This window comes from Triplophysa dalaica, chromosome 2 (assembly GCF_015846415.1).
Source record: "Triplophysa dalaica isolate WHDGS20190420 chromosome 2, ASM1584641v1, whole genome shotgun sequence".
Lineage (NCBI taxonomy): Eukaryota > Metazoa > Chordata > Actinopteri > Cypriniformes > Nemacheilidae > Triplophysa > Triplophysa dalaica.
The window spans coordinates 26,793,361-26,809,720 of record NC_079543.1 but is presented as its reverse complement, the minus strand read 5'-3'; the positions used below and the strand labels follow the sequence as shown (position 1 = coordinate 26,809,720).

The 16,360-nt window shown below is 37.7% G+C and overlaps 1 protein-coding gene and 1 long non-coding RNA gene across 3 annotated transcripts in view; one reads left to right on the top strand and one right to left on the bottom strand.

Annotated features, from left to right (window-relative positions):
• The window catches only part of pard3ba (par-3 family cell polarity regulator beta a), a 112,094-nt gene extending 104,358 nt beyond the window's left edge, over positions 1-7,736 (top strand). The window contains exon 23 of the mRNA XM_056763418.1: positions 5,993-7,736. Coding sequence (XP_056619396.1) covers positions 5,993-6,353 — 361 coding nt within the window. The 3' untranslated portion in view covers positions 6,354-7,736. The remainder of the gene's footprint in view (positions 1-5,992) is intronic.
• LOC130433522 (uncharacterized) overlaps positions 5,203-16,360 on the bottom strand; it is a 25,698-nt gene continuing 14,540 nt past the window's right edge. For both annotated transcript variants that reach the window (XR_008908584.1, XR_008908583.1), the window contains one exon: positions 5,203-5,508. This is a non-coding gene — a long non-coding RNA (uncharacterized LOC130433522). The remainder of the gene's footprint in view (positions 5,509-16,360) is intronic.

Sequence of the window (16,360 nt, the reverse complement as noted above, 5' to 3'; positions counted from 1 at the left end):
CTAATTAAATCTCGAGTGTTTGCCTTCCGAGAGCTTTTCTCATCCCGGAATATTCACCTGATCCGCTCCCAGGGGACTGGGATCCAGACAGGAGGCTGGGAATGCTAACCTGGCTCCCGTCCCAGTGCTTAAGTGTTTCAATCATTCCTCGACATGAACACACACACAGATATGACCAAAGACTCGACTGTGACCATCTGAACTCGAGGAACGCTCTGTTCCGCATACAGAACAGTTGTTTTTGGTGCCATGTTCATGAAAACAGTACACTTGGGAACATTAGTCAATATTCTCGTAACAATCGGCTCGTTGGAATGCTTACCTATGGTACTTAGGTGTACACTATAGTACTGAATGATTTTTATAGTTTATCATATATCATCACATATCAAAAGGTGGTGAATCTTTTAGTATTGTCTAATCTAGATTTTTATTGTTTAAAATGATCTGTTAAATACGTTCATGGCCTTCAACACCTGAACACGAAAAGCAAATAAAGTTTCTCTCGCTCATACGGTCTGTTATTGTTAACGTCTCGTGTTGTTTGCAAACTCCGAACACTTCATCCCCCCCATGACTCGCAGCTCGTCCTGAAACAGCAGCGAAGCCCCGCAGCCCGACGTATTCATGAGAACGGACCATTTAAATGAAATTAAATACATTTTTCAGGGGTGAACTTTGTGCCGCAGTTCCCTAGGGCGCTCATTCAAGCCCATTTCCTTTCAAATGATTCCCCCTCTTTACATTAGCATATATTCTCTCTCTGTGTGTGTGTGTGATTCAGTGGGAGCAGAAGTGCTTGTTTTGGTCTTTTGGAGAAGTTGCTCGGGGCAGAAGCTGATCACTTTAAACAGTGTGTCACATCACATGTGCCGCAGGGACAGATTTTATGCTGTGTTCATTGTAGGAAGCGTAATTCAACTCATCCCTGTTCGCGTGATCTCGATGGGGTGGCGGCTTAGTGGTTAAAGCTCAGGACTGATAACCGTATGGCTGCTGGAAACGTGACGTCGCGTGAACGTTGCAGAAATAAATTCCTCTGCCTGGGTCGCGTGGCGATCTGACAACTTCTTTTCATTAAGCTTTGATTGATGAAGCATTTGCTAGTGTCTTAAATAATGTATTCAAGTATCCTTTAGTATCACTGTGGACTGAGAGACGTTTACGAGTAACGTTTACTAAAACATTTTACTGTTTTATTTTTTTTACATATCACTTAATTTATTTATTTAATTTATTATACGTTTTTGTTTTGAAATAGTAACTACATGAAAGTCTTTCTTTCTTCATTCATTTGGCCAACAAAAGCCGCAAAAGCTTCTTCAGCGCCGTGACATCTCGATCTGTTTTTTATTGCGTTTTGGCTGCTGCTGCCGTTTCGCTTCCGAGTAAATAAAGCGCAGTGACTGTGTTTTGCTTTAACGTTGTTTGTCTTGAAATACAGTGGAGGTAATGAAATCAGTGTTTGGAAATGAAAGTCTTTTATTTTGCTTTCTGCCTGCATCAGCTCCCGTTTCCCTATGGGCCGAGAGTATGCAACTGACTTCATGAAATCTAGCTATATACACAACTGTCTGTCTGAGTCACTGTCTGTCTGTCTGTCTATCTCTACATCTGTCGGTCTATCGACCATTTTATCTGACGTGTGTGCCCGGGACTGCATGTAATTTCTGGTCTGTGTTCGGCAAGTGTCTAATAATATATAACTATGATTATTTTATGTAATATGATTTATTGTTAGTTGTATTAAATAAACGATTTGTTAAATTTAGTTGTATGTTAATTTTTTTTAAATAAACATTTTGTTGAATGGGTCCTTTAGTTTGCTTGCATTTAAAGAAACCGGATGGTACATTGACTATCGGTATATAAGATTTTAAAGATTTAATCAAATCTTTTGGTGTGGCCCCAGCATTAGTCTATATATATATATATATATATCACTCGATCTTTCTGTCTATCCACCTGCCTTTCTGTCTGTCTTTCCGTATTTCTGTCCGCCTTTCTGTCTGTCCGCCTTTCTGTCTGTCTTTCCGTCTGTCCGTCTTTCTGCCCGCCTTTCTGTCTGTCCGTCTTTCTGTCTGTCTGTCCGTCTGTCTGTCTTTCCGTCTGTCTGTCTGTCCGTCTTTCTGTCTGTCCGTCTTTCTGTCCGTCTGTCTTTCCGTCTGTCTTTCTGTCTATCTGTCTTTCTGTCTGTCTTTCTGTCTGTCTGTCTGTCTGTCTATCTGTCTTTCTGTTTGTCTGTCTTTCCGTCTGTCTGTCTTTTTGTCTTTATGTCTGTCTGTCTTTCTTTCTTTCTTTCTTTCTTTGTCTGTCTGTCTGCTGAAGTAAAGTCAAAAGTCTTTCTTTTTTCTACCTACTAACCTACCTACGTACTCTCTGTATATACTGTATAAATTACCCCAATTCATAATTTTTCTGCCTATAGATGCGAACACACACACACACACACACTGTAGTTTCCCGAACTTGTTTTTGGAGTCTGAGTCAATTCCTTAATCCATCTCCACTTATTGACTGGTCACAAGTTCATCCTGTTACTTACAATTCAACACACCCTCCTTTGTTACCCGTCAACCACCAGCTGTTTGGCATTGTGTGTGTCTCTGGAGGGAGACACACGAGTCGAGGTCAAATCAGGAGCCCAAGGAAGAATTTCCTTCCGAACCTCTTGGGCAGGTGCAGAGAGGCACGCTGGTATTTCTCCCCCTTTGTAAGACGGAAAATATGTTAGCGGACAGCTAGCTCGCTCACACAACGGCCGGAGTGTTGATGAGTGCTTGTGTGAGAGAGATGGATGGCTGAACCTTACTTTGTTTTTTTTTATCCACGCACGTTACGTCACACCACCCACCTTCCGTACGGTTCCATGTCCGCTCCACACACAAACACACACTCGTCTTGGGTTCTCCATCACGTGTTATAAATGTGAATTCAAAGACACCCCGACTTGCACTCGCATGTGGTATAAAAACTTTTAGCCACACACACGTCATTGCTAACACATCTGGATCTCACACACGCTCTCTCAGCTGTGACCCTGAGCCTGTGGGTCGCTGGATCACGGGGTCAGCTGTAGGGTACCGCCGCAGCGAGTGTTACACACTTGTTTGTGTGCGTCCCAGCGGAGATGCAGCGGAGTGTGTTTAAGTCTGGTTTAATCCTCAGCTGCTGGAGAAGTCTGTAACCCATCACTCTCCTCATCACGGCTCATCTAGCACGCTAACCTCTGTGTTTATCTCACACTGTAATCTACATGAGGTGTGGCGTTTATTCTAGTGTATATGGGGGATGAATTATGTATAGTATATTTTACAGTTAACAGGTTATAAATTACATACTCGTGTTTAAACCAGACTTATTAGAGTTCTATTTTCAGTTTTATTTTGATTAGCTACAGGTTTTACTTTATAAAGATCATTTTTATTATAATTTTTTGACTTCATGTTAGTTTATTTTTAGTCATTTTGTTATGTGCTTTTTTTCATTCGTATTTATATTTATTTATATTTATGTAACTGCATACGTACATTTTTTTAATTCTTTTTTTTTGTAAAGCTTTTTTTTTTAATAATTTTAGTGCTTTGTCTTAAACTCTCAATTTACTTTTAAGGACACCGTTTTTATTTAGTTCACAGTTTTCAATTAATATTAAATTTCCTTTCAGTTACTGAAATGTTATTGTTTCAGATAACTGGTCTTGATATTGTGATATACCGGGATAGTCTTGATATTGTGTTAATGCTACACACAGTAAATTATTCCGCTTATCTGGTTGACACTAACATCATAGCTGGTGGTTTTGCACTTGTTTAAAGGGATAGTTCAGCCCAAAACTCCAATTTGCCGTTTATTTACTCCGAGATGTAGGCAACATTTTTTCTTGAGTAGAACCATTGAGAAGATTGTTAGTAAATCCGCAGCCCTCTCTGCGTCATATCATGGGAGTCTATGGGGTCTAAGAGTTCCTAAAGGACATCATTCCAAAAAGCAGCTCCTGGTGACATGTTGACTTTTCGTGAAGCGACTCACTTCATATTTCATAAAACTGAACGTCATTTTCAATAATATTAGCCATAAAGTGCAGCCTCTGCACACAATCGCAATCTTCTTCTTGTAGTATTTGGTATGTCTGGTACGTTAAGCGCCACCTGCAGAAAGGGAGTGTTGAGGCTGTACAGTATGGTAAATATTATTCAAAATTTTAAATTATTGAACGAGTCACTTAAACGTCAACATGTCGCCAGGAGCCGCTTTTTGGAATTATGTGCATTTGGGACTCTTAGACAGGTGGACCCCATAGACTTCCATTATATAAAGGGGAGAGGGCTGCGGATTTACCAAACAAGCTTCTTTATGGTTCTACTCACGAAAAAATGTCACTGGTGAGTAAAAAAACGATAAATTTGAGTTTTTGTCTGAACTAACAAGATATTTTATGAGTATTATTTTTATGTCAATAGATATCTTGATTATATTTTCATGCCACTATGACGAACATTTGAAATCTGGTATTTTGCCCCTTCAAGTGGACAAATGACATGTACAGTATATGCAGTATACTATATAGTGTAGCTTACAAGTAGTGTGTGTAATGTTTTGTGAATATCGTAGTGGGTACATAACATCATAAAAATGTATAATGTTGAACTACTGGAAAAGATAATAATCATAAGGTCTTATCTTATGAGTTAAATCTTTGAAGGGTGCATTCCCAGAGGTCTTACAAACATTCACTCCTGTTAATCGACAACAATTAACCATTAGTTTACAGTAAACATTACATTACTCTTCATAGAGGCACTTGAATTATGAGCGCTGTCATTATAGAGGCTCGGTAAAAACAAAATGAAATGCACTGCTGTTGAAAGCACAATAGTTACTTTGTAATATTAGTCTGGAGCCTTTAGTCTGGGTGTGTTTGGGATTTATCTGTTACCAGCATTTAACACACACACACACACACACACACACACACACACACTGTCTTTGCACTGCTGAGTTTCAGTTCCTGGGTGGTCGGCGTTGACAGACGCACTACATACACTGCTGACGGATAATACACACACACACACACATCACAATACAGTACACACTTTTCTGTTTGAATATTTCTGTGACAGGTGAAATGGTGAACAGACTACAGTTGTGCTTTGGAATGAACTTTTATTAAACATCAAACGAGCTCTTCACACACACAGTTTCCACAGTTCTGGCCTGTTAAACACAGGATTTGATGTAATGTCCTAGTGTTCATTTTTTAGCGGTCACCGGAGGTTTGATAGACAATAGATGGATGCAGTACTTGGATGAATAATAAAGATTGTAACCCATTGTTTACATTTAAAGGGATAGTTCATTGAGTTTTGTATTTATTTATTCATCCTCATGTGATTCAAAACCTGTACATGACTCATTCTTCTGTGGATCACAAAAGAAGTCCAGTGGTTTTGTGTTCGTTCAATGGCGGTCAACTGGGACGTTCTTCAAAATATCTTCTTTTGTGTTCTGCGGAAGAAAGAAAGTCAGATAAGTTTGAAATGACATTAGGATTAAAAAAAATATAAAATAACATTCCTTTTGGGTGAACTATACCTTTAAATCTTGCAAAAAAGGTACAGCGCATAAAAGATGGTTTTGAACTTATATTGAACGGGAGACTTTGTGAAGTTTGTTTATAATGGTTAAAAACTTCAGTCAGACTACCTAGAATAACATTTCTCTTCTGCATTCATATAACATTGACCTAAAGCCTTGATATTGATGTTAAGAAAGTTAATGGATGCGTGTCAGTGACTCAAATGCATTTCTTCTTTTTAATAGCATCCATTAACTTTAATCTCTAGATGAGTTCCATTTATTCTTGTTGGCTTGTAGAGACCTTTGCTTTATTCATATATTTATCAATTTCTTTGGCCTTTACAGCTCTTAATTTCACAGAATTCTATTTACAAACACACTGATCTTACCCTCTCTCTAATCTGTTTTCCAGGAAAATGCCAGTGGATGACCAAGCCAACCAAAACTGGGCAGGTCAGAGAGATCAAGGTCATTACTCATCCCCGTCTTACGAGTACCCCTATCAAGATGGCTATCCTTCTCGCTCAGCCCGTTTGCCTGTACCACGTGTCGACGGTCCGGGCGCTTTCTACCCTTCATCTCAATCACTCCAGAAGGCTCCCGTCAGGCAAGATCTCCCTCCGTCTCCCAATCCAGGTGCCCGAGCGCCACCGAGATATGAAACACTGAGCCAAGGGAGCTATCGCACGGCTAATCCCGATCGCTACGGGCCGTACGGTGATGAACAGTACTCAGATCCCCGACAGAAGAACTCAATGATCGGTGCCATCTAAAGAAGAATTGGGTTTGATTGTGAACTTCAGAGTTCATACGGAGACTGTCAACTGGTTTCATTAATGTGAACATTAGCATACTAAAATTGAGTTCGCTAGTTTAGTTTGTGGTTAGTTTAGGATGTCAGGCATTTTATACGATTGTTTTAATATTTTTATAAATAAGTGAGATGGGAGGTCTGTGCACAGCTCTGAACATTAAACCGGTTTAATTTCAAACGTTCATTCGTACAGTTGCAATAATGCACGTGGGGTTTGTTTGTATATATGTACGTATTTCGTTTACGATGCATAAATGTGTGTATGGTGTTGTCATGTGCTTGGTATGGCCAATGCCTGTAAAGTTTACTCTTCGTGGTTGTGTGATTGCTTTTTTATAACATATCAATTGTTTCCTGCGATATGATTTCGACCAATTTTATTTTTTTATTCATATGACCATTTGCTTTACGATTGTCTCCAGGGTGTTGTTTGTTGATATATCGGGTGCCTTACGCTAACTTGACCTCCCACAGAGTTTTCTTGTGATTGAAAAACACAATGTGTCCTCTGGATCTTTAAATGTTTTATCGTCCCGCCTCGGATGTTACTCTATATTTACTACAGAGTCGTTGTCCCAAAACACTCCATTAACCTTGCGATTGTTTATAATCAGTGAAGAAATCCTAAACATTGTTGACCACCCTTATTAATTTATTCAAAGCTTGTGGAATGAAACCAGCAGGATGGCGAAGGTTAGGGGACGACAGCTGATCCCATATCAAAGTGTCGACTTTCGTCGTCACTTTTCTCCTTTTATCTAAGTTCTTAACATTCCCGCCATTTGTTTTCCTTCCAGTAACTGTTGGTTTTATCGTAATCCTGTTGGGTGCCGTTTGAAATGCTGCCCACTAGGTGCAATGAGCAGTCGCAGTTAGAAGAAACACGGACAGTCAAACCAGAGAAGCGATTTAAAAAGGAACACAGTTTTTGCCAAACGTCACTTTATGATCAGTTCTCGCACATTTGTACAGATCGGAAATCAAAGGCTTTGTAGTAAAATGGCCAGTTTGAAGCTTAAGTTGCTGTCTGTCTAAACTCTGTGAACAGGATACATGAAGTTTTGTGTCTTTTATCTGTAATTTTGTCATTTTTACTTGATAGTCCTATGTTACTCTAATCATGAATTGATAATTTGCAAAAATTTGGGCAAATTTTGTGTTTGCATCTGTTGATTTTTTATTTAATTTTTTCATATATATTTTCTTTAAATGTTTTTTGAATGACTTTTTTTTACTTTTTTAACCTTTAATAATATTTGATTTGTAGCATTTTTTGTTTTCCCAGAATATTGGTCAGCATATGTTAACATGATACATAAATACCACATATGCATACCACAAATGAATGCCTTTGTGTGTTTTAATATCTTTTTACTAGAGTCAAAGACTAAAATGTTATATTTAAATATTGAGGTTAATGTGATTGTGTCCTGTATCCGTCGTACTCTTGTAGAATCTTATAGCTCCATACGCAAGTGCATTATAGTGATGTCTAAGTGAGTGTACTTATCTGCCATTACTGATAATTACTCTTGTTGATTGGCTGTAATTCATTTTCCTCCCAATGAAGCTATGGAAGACTGCGCTGGAGTTATTACAGCCTAATTTACGTACTTGGGAAATCTTCTTTGGGAATTAAAATGTTTGCATATCTGGAGAGAGTTTCTCAGTTTAATTAACCCACAGATGGGAGCGCCTTACTGAAAAAAGGCATGAATTTCACATGTGCAAAATCACACGTGAAAGGTGGTTTTGGAATATTTGAGTGTGAATTTCATGTCAAGTCATAAGTGAAACCCATGGGATTATGTGAGAAATGTGAAATTTGTGTTTTCTGTAAGAGGAGAAACAGATGTAAAGTGGTTATAGATTAAAAAGATAACATTTGAAAAGAAATGAGAGAATTGCTTTTTAAGTGCTTTATGTCAAAGATATCTATGCTTGGGTTGATTTAACCCATGGTTGAGTAAAATATGGACAAACCCAACTGTTGTTTTAAATTAACCTCAAAAATGTATATTTTGACCTGAGTACAGATACTGCATTGCCTAAGATCTCCCATACGTGTGCCTATGTTGAGCGATACATAACTCCCTATTAAAGCAGGGGGAAACACACAGGGTTTCTGTCAATCTCATATTAATCTTGAGTACCTATAGAGTAGTATTGCATACTCGTATCTTCGAAGAGTATTTAGTTTGATCATATTTAAAAAAGATAGATACAGCCTTACACGTGTGCACCCACTGTCAACAAAACACAGACATTGGTTTCACTCACCGCATGAGGTTCATGACCCGCATCTTTAAGCTTTATTAGACATATATCTGTTTCAAACGATCTCCGAATGCAGCGTTACATCCACAGTTTATATAACATTTATCATCCACATGGAACAAACAAAGACCTGAACTTCGCAAATATATGCGCTCTCTCTCTATCTCCTGCACACAAGTGAAAGTGATGCATGCTCCTTCTCCTGCTCTGGGCGTGTCGCGTGCTTTTCCAGGAGAATTGTCCAATACTAGTGATTACAAAACAGTTTTATATGTTCGAAAAAAACTTTTGCTGGGGGAGTGTATCAAGCTCAGAAGTACTACGTAATACGCCCAACTCGGTTTTTTTGACAAGTTGACCATGTCAGGCATGAGTTTAACATTGTTAAGAAGTGAGAATGCATGAAACACCGTTGCACGGCCGCTTTAAAAAACGACGTATTATCGAATATTTCATTTAATATTGACAACTGTCAAACATTGGAACTCACAAAATCTAGTTACAGGACCACATTCCCAACGGAGAAAAAGTCCCATTCCTTAGTGTTCCAAACGGTCCGGGTGACTTCGCGTTTCATCGGCTTGTCCTTCATAGTCATTCCTCATTTATTTCAATTATGTCCCTTCTTTCATTTACGAGTCCTGAAGCTGATCTTTGCCAGTCGAGTGGATTTCACTCATTTCATTACAGCGTCGTTATGAGACTCCAGTGAGACATTATCAACAGCCCCACAGAATGAACACACTGACCTGCCCTTCACCTGCTGCACATGTAAGTACATGTAAGACTTTATACACGCTTACGTCATGCCGGGGTGCACATCTGTTTTAAACCTAACAAACATAATTCAAAGACCTTCGTCCCGGTTATGACTCTTTAAATTAGACGTTACCCCAAATGCCGAACAGCCCTCTTGAATTTTTGATGTCGTCAACATCATATTTTTATGGCTTCTCGGTAAGAAAAGAACCCACCGTTGGAGAAAATGTTGACATGTTGTTTCTATAGGAAGTTTGTCAAGAATCTATTTAATCATGTGCATTTTGAGAAATCAAAAGCAAAGGTCAAGTTCAAATCCAGCTTCTTTACAATGACATTATGCTTAATTTAGCATGGGCATTGGCTGCTCAAGAGTGACGGCAGGTGTTCGGGTTCACAAGAGCAGCGCAGGCTACTCGTGCCCCACATTTCTGTCTCTGTATCACGTTCCTGTATCATGATAAAAGGAACGCTCCTATTAGCTTAGTGCTAAGAGCCGTGGACACCGGCCAAGAGATGTGTATCTAAGACACACTGGACTGGCATTGGTTTGGGAATGGAATTTTTCCTTATGCAGTGGCGTGCAGGCTTGTGTTTGGTCTTATAACCCCTAACAAACAATATTGTACCACTGTTTGTGGTTGTGATAAGACTGCTGTTTTATTTTGTTTGCATGGTTTGTATCTGAAATGGGAATTTTGGTTCAATGGTATATGATATTATCAATTTATACAGAAAAGTCTTATGATGGTATCCGATGTTAAACCATAGTTTTATAAAAAACAGATCAGGCTATCTGAAGTGACATTGAAAGCTGCAGTTTCTTAATTTTTTGCCTATCTATCCCCATCTTTGTTCAAAGCATAACATTGCAGGAAACGGTATTAAACTGGCATTTTTCCCCAAATTGTACCCGACAGCTCAATTTATAAATCATATGAGCTTAACGTTGTAAATCAGGGTATATTAAGAGGACTGTTTTAAACACATGTGGAATGTTTTGTACTTATTTAATAGAATGAATAATTAAATGCGTTTTAAATACATTTTCAACCAATTGCTGCTTTTCAACAAAAAAATCATCTAGTTACATCTCTTAAAATATTTTTGTGTAAATGATATTTTGAATTATTTAACTCAATTTACTAGAAACGACAAACAAATTATGAACATAAAAATATTTATCAAAGTGATGGTATACCCCCAAATTTTGAGTTATTCAATTATTCATCCTCATGTCATTAAAAAACGTTCTTCTTCAAAACACAAAAGAAGATTTTTTGAAGAACGTTTGTAACCAAACAACACTGACTTCCGTTGTATGATTGCAAATCCAAAGACATTTCTTAAAATATCTTCTTTAGTGTTCCAATGAAAAAAAGTCACATACAGGTTTGAAATGATATGAAGATTATTTTTGGGTGAACTATCCCCTGACAGTTCATTTCAACTTAATATATTTCATGCCAAGTATAGTTTAAATGTATTAAGATAATTACTGACATGACTTACTGATATACAATTATAATTAATGTTATTTGGAGAACTAATGTGCTTTCTTCATATTAAACTTGTGTTTAAATAAAAATGTGTTCTAATATCACTTTTGATAATGATTTTTATAATAAAATCCATCTTTCAATGCAAGATATTTAAAGTGTATCTGAAGCATACTTGCAATAGTTCCACTTTAGCACAATGAAATACACTTAAATGTATCTTTAGTTGGACATCAGCACTATTTCTGCACAATTAAAGTACATTTAGTGCAAAATTAGTTGTTTCAATTTAGCAGACTTGAAGTATAACAATTAAGTTTACCACAAATACAATCGCAGCGTATTTTCATCAAGTACATAAGATGCAAATGGGTTGCAGTGTATTTAGCATGAAATAAACTTATTTTTAATTCATTTTAGTATAATTATTTGTCACTACGGTAAATACGAGTCCAAAATGCAGCGACTTTTTTTGACGTGTATTTTGGCAGTGATTCACAACAGGCCGCTTTTGAAAACAACCACAGACTGGTATGTACTGTAGGCTTTAATGGAATCATAATTCTTGTCCAAACCCTCATAAATCAAGCTGATGATCTCTCTATCTCTGCATCTCACCCCATGTTTTTGCATTCCAGAATTCTCAGTTGCCGGGTGTACGGTTACTGTAGAAACCAGCCTGCCGGTCCAATGAGAGATTCCAGATGGAGAATTCCAAACAACCTGTGTGGAGTCAAGGCACCGACGAGTACGGAGTGTGTATTCGCACACAAACAGACACACGTCTGCATTTAACAGAGATGCAGATGATGGGGGGCTTCATTAAAGGCTTGAGAGATTTCTTCCTCTCGTGCAATTACCGTTTAATTGAGACTGCCAAAGCGTAAATAAACTCCGAGGTCACACTTGCTTTTCCAATTTCCCTTCAGACGCACGCAGATCTTGACCGATTTCGCAAATTTGATTTCACGATTCGCGCTCACTTTCTTCTCCAGCTGGCAGACAATTGGCCGGTCAGGGGCGGAATGGTGTGATTTCAGGCTTCATTTCTCAGACATTCCCTAATAGAGACTTTACAAACGGCTTGGGAAAACACTTCTTGCGTTTGACAAAATGTCAACTCTCGCTAACACGTAACTCCAAGTCCGTTGGTTTATCTCTCAGAGGTTCGGTTCTTTGTTAATGTTTACTTATGTTTTATTGAAATATGATATAATTGTCAACATTAGACGTTCTGGTTAGCGTGTTGACAAAATGTGTCATGCTCTCATACTTAACGTAAGTCGCTTTGGATAAGCGTTGGCCGAATGAATAAATGTGAAGTATAAAATTATAAATTGCAATAGATTTGCGTTCATATCATACAAGCTTTTGTAAAAAAACATTGAGTTATTTGTTAATATCAATTACCACAAATACAGATGTTCATGTTGTATCTGTTATTCTGATTAATGTGAACAGATAAAATAACATGTGACCCTGGACAACAAAACCAGTCTTAAGGGTACATTTTTCGAAATTGAGATTTATATATCATCTGAAATCTGAATAAATAAGCTTTCCATTGATGTATGCTTTGTTAGGATCGGACAATATTTGGCCGTGATACTACTATTTAAAAATCTGGAATCTGAGGTTGCAAAAACAATCTAAATATTGAGAATATCGCTTTCAAAGTTGTCTAAATCAAGTCCTTACCATTGCATATTACTCACAAAATTAAAAATTCATACATTTACGGTAGGACACTTTACTTGATCTTTACTTGATATCCTGTGATTTTTGGCATAAAAGAAAAATTGATCATTTTGATCCATACAATGTATTTTTGTCTTTTACTAAAAATGTTCCCGAGCTTCTTAAGACTGGTTTTGTGGTCCAGGGTCACATACAAGTAAATATTAAAATAAGGATTAAATGCGAACTGTACTGTTTATTGTTAGTTGATGTTATGTAGTTAACTCATGTTAAAATAATGAAATATTGTTTACTGTTTAACATTAATATGTTGATGAATGCAATTGTTTGATTTTAAAGAGCATAAAAAAGCATTGTTAAGCAACATCAGTTACAAGAAACGCTTGTGTGATTTTCTCGCCTGCAGGCTGCATGTGTTAATGATTTCTTCATCTACATGTTACAAATGTTGCATGAAGACGATTCATTATCATGAGCTTATAAATTAACATCTGTCAAGCAAGTTTTGTATTTATATGTTTCATAAACCTGTGAGAAGTAAGAGTAAATCATATAAGCGTAACAAGCCCCTCCCACCTCTTTCACTCACACACACACAACCCCAATCACCCACAAACCCCGTGACAAACAACTGCTTGGCCTTCTCACACACTCCTCTCCTCCTGCACAAACTTTCCATCACTCTTTCATTCCTCAGGTTTGGGTTACCACCTCACCAGGCTCGGAGCGACCCCCGTCTAACCGGACGCTTCTGTCTGGATCTGGCACGAGTTCCACTCGCAGGGATATTATTTATCCCTTTCCACAGTCATCATCAGTTCTAGTTGTGAAATTAAAGGGACGGTTCACCCAAAAATAACAATTCTGTCATTGTTTACTCACCTTCCGGTTGTTCCAAATCTGTATAAATGTCTTTGTTCTGATGAACACAGAGAGAGATATTTAGAAGAATGCTTATAACCAGACAGTTCTTTAACCCTTTGACTGCCAAAGTAGGAAAAATACTTGTTTTTTTCTGTTGAATACAAAAGAAGATATTCAGAAGAATGTACGAAAGCAAACAGTTCTGTTACACTTTTGACTGCCATTGTCATTTTTCCTACTATGGGAGTCAATGGTTGCCAAGAACTTTTTGGTTACAACCATTCTTCCAAATTTCTTTCTCTGTGTTCAACCAAACAAAGACATTCGTACAGAACCAGAGAGTGAGTGAGTCATTCATGACAGAATTTTCATTTGTGGGTGAACGGTCCCTTTAAACTTTTTCCTACTTGCTGACTGACTTTTCATGTGCTGTCGGTAGATCAACGCAATCATTATTTTGATCTACATATATTTAGGAATGATGTCAAATATTCATAACGTTCACAAGTTTTGTTATGGAAGAAATTAGTATTTTGGCAAAATGTAATTTCAAGCTTTAAAGATTATAAAAAATATTATTGTATGTTTTTCAAAACGAAATGTTATGCGTTAAGGTAGACCTCCAGGTAAATGAGTTCACGAGTTATTTTTTCATTTCTACTTTTGTATATTAAAAGGAAAGTTGCAGAGGTACAAACTGTATTTGGTTTAAGCAGTCAATAGGCCTAAATAACAGCAACGAATGATTTGCTGCAGTTTTGGTTTTAGTCAGATTGGATAAAAATATGTTTAGTGCAGGTTGAGTCATCAATATTTTTCTTCAGTTTTTTTCTGATGAAATATCAAATGTGTTAATGTGCTAAAATGTCATTTTTTTTAACTTATAGCAAAGCATTAGATTAAGATCTTCTTCAGAACGATAAGACGTTGACTGAAAACCAGAACATTTTCATTCTATCAGTAATGTACAGTAAGAGCACAAATCTCTTTTCATTCCGGCCATGTGTTTGACCCTTATGTTATGATCTTTCATATGTCTTCACATGTCATTCAAATACACTTACAAATCACAAAAGATCTTCGCCTGGATTTTTCATCAAAAGAAATTTCATGTCACCGTTTTCAAATTGTAATAATTATTTTATCAATTTTGATTTCTGTTTGTTTATCGCTGGTTCTGTTGTGCTTTTCTAGTCGGTTAGGAGGTCAAACACGCCGTGTTCATGGAATGAAAAATACCTGCATGATCATTTTTCCCATTTGAGAATGGGTCATACGGGTTTGGATCGACATGCGGGTTTGTAAACACTGTCTCTCTTTTTTTTACTTCAACATTTTATCTGTCCTGGTTCCTACACATTCATTATTTAATTTCTTTGGCCTTATTGATCGTTTCAATTCCTTGTAGTTTTGTATTGACGATAAATGTTACTCTGTAATCTGTTTATCTCATATACAGCACATCTACTGAAGTTCAAGGAAGTGTCAAGCTGAAGGTAACAAAACAACTGATAACACTCGTCTACAAAAACACTTTTGACAGAATCAGAGGCCTCCACCGTACACACACACACACTGATTCCAAACATTCACACTTTTGTATCTCATGCACGCACCCACATACATGTCCAGCCGACCATCATGTGTTTTCAGACACGCCTCGCTCAAAGCGTTCTGTGGTTAACCTGTACACTGTACTCGGGTCACACCAAATGAAGTGTGCTGGGATCAGTGTATTTTTTAGGTCAGGGCTCATTGGCACCAGTGAGCACTGGAAACACAGCGGAGGATGATGTATGTGTTTTCTCCCTCTCTGTGGATGCGCTGAACATGCTCAAAAGCATCCGTGTAGGCTCTTACACCAAATAGTGTGTGTGTGTGTGTGTGTTTCTAGGATTTCATGTGTAGGTGGTCAAAGGTTGCGTTCTGCTCCCTGAACCGCATCTCAACTCTTCACCATGGGAACCGTTGTATATTTTGACAAGAGTGGGAAAAAGCAATCCCCACAACAGAAATCAACACAATAGAGGCGTTACGATTTGCACATTGTATTTCTTAAATAGCAAAAGGGCATTACCGTAGGATTACAGACGAGCATATTAAACAATAGTGAGCCAAACGTTTCCTTCACAGAGATTTTCAGATATTAAAGAGTATATAATATTACCCACAATTCCTTGTGCTGCAAAGGCGGTACGGTATTATTTGTTCGCGTGGCTCAGCTGATAAAGCAATGCAAAGGGTCATTGAGAGTGTAAGTCACTTTGGATGAAAGCATCTTGTAATTGCATGAATATCAATGCGAAATGTTCCTCCATAACGTTACAGATAGTTTGCAGGATTACGGTTAGTGCATACTAAATTATAGTCTGTTGATAATGTTCTGCCAACGTTTTCCAGATAAAACCACTTTTTAAATTTAATTGAGCCCAATATTACCCATAACCCCTTGCGCTTGTACACACGTGCCGTTCATCCACTTCCTTTCTACATAGTAGGTGAAAATGAGACACGAGTAGTATGTCCGAAACCTCAATATGCACAGTAGGCGAGAAATACCAGGAGGGTCTACTACGTCTGCCGAGATTTGTGATGGACACTTATCTATCCCATGATGCAACGGGTGCTGAGCAACGCTCAAATTTCAAGTTAATCAAATAAAAATAGAGGAAAACTTCGAAGACGGCGTCCGTTTTATAAATATAAGTGCAGATAAATGAATTTCTCGTGGATAAATTATTACGCCAGGTCGTTTTTAATGCGTCAAAGAGCATACGAGTCACATGACAATAAAACATGGCGTATGCCGTACGTCCGAAATCTATTCGTACTACCCCCACACATACGATATAGAACGTACTGTTTTGAC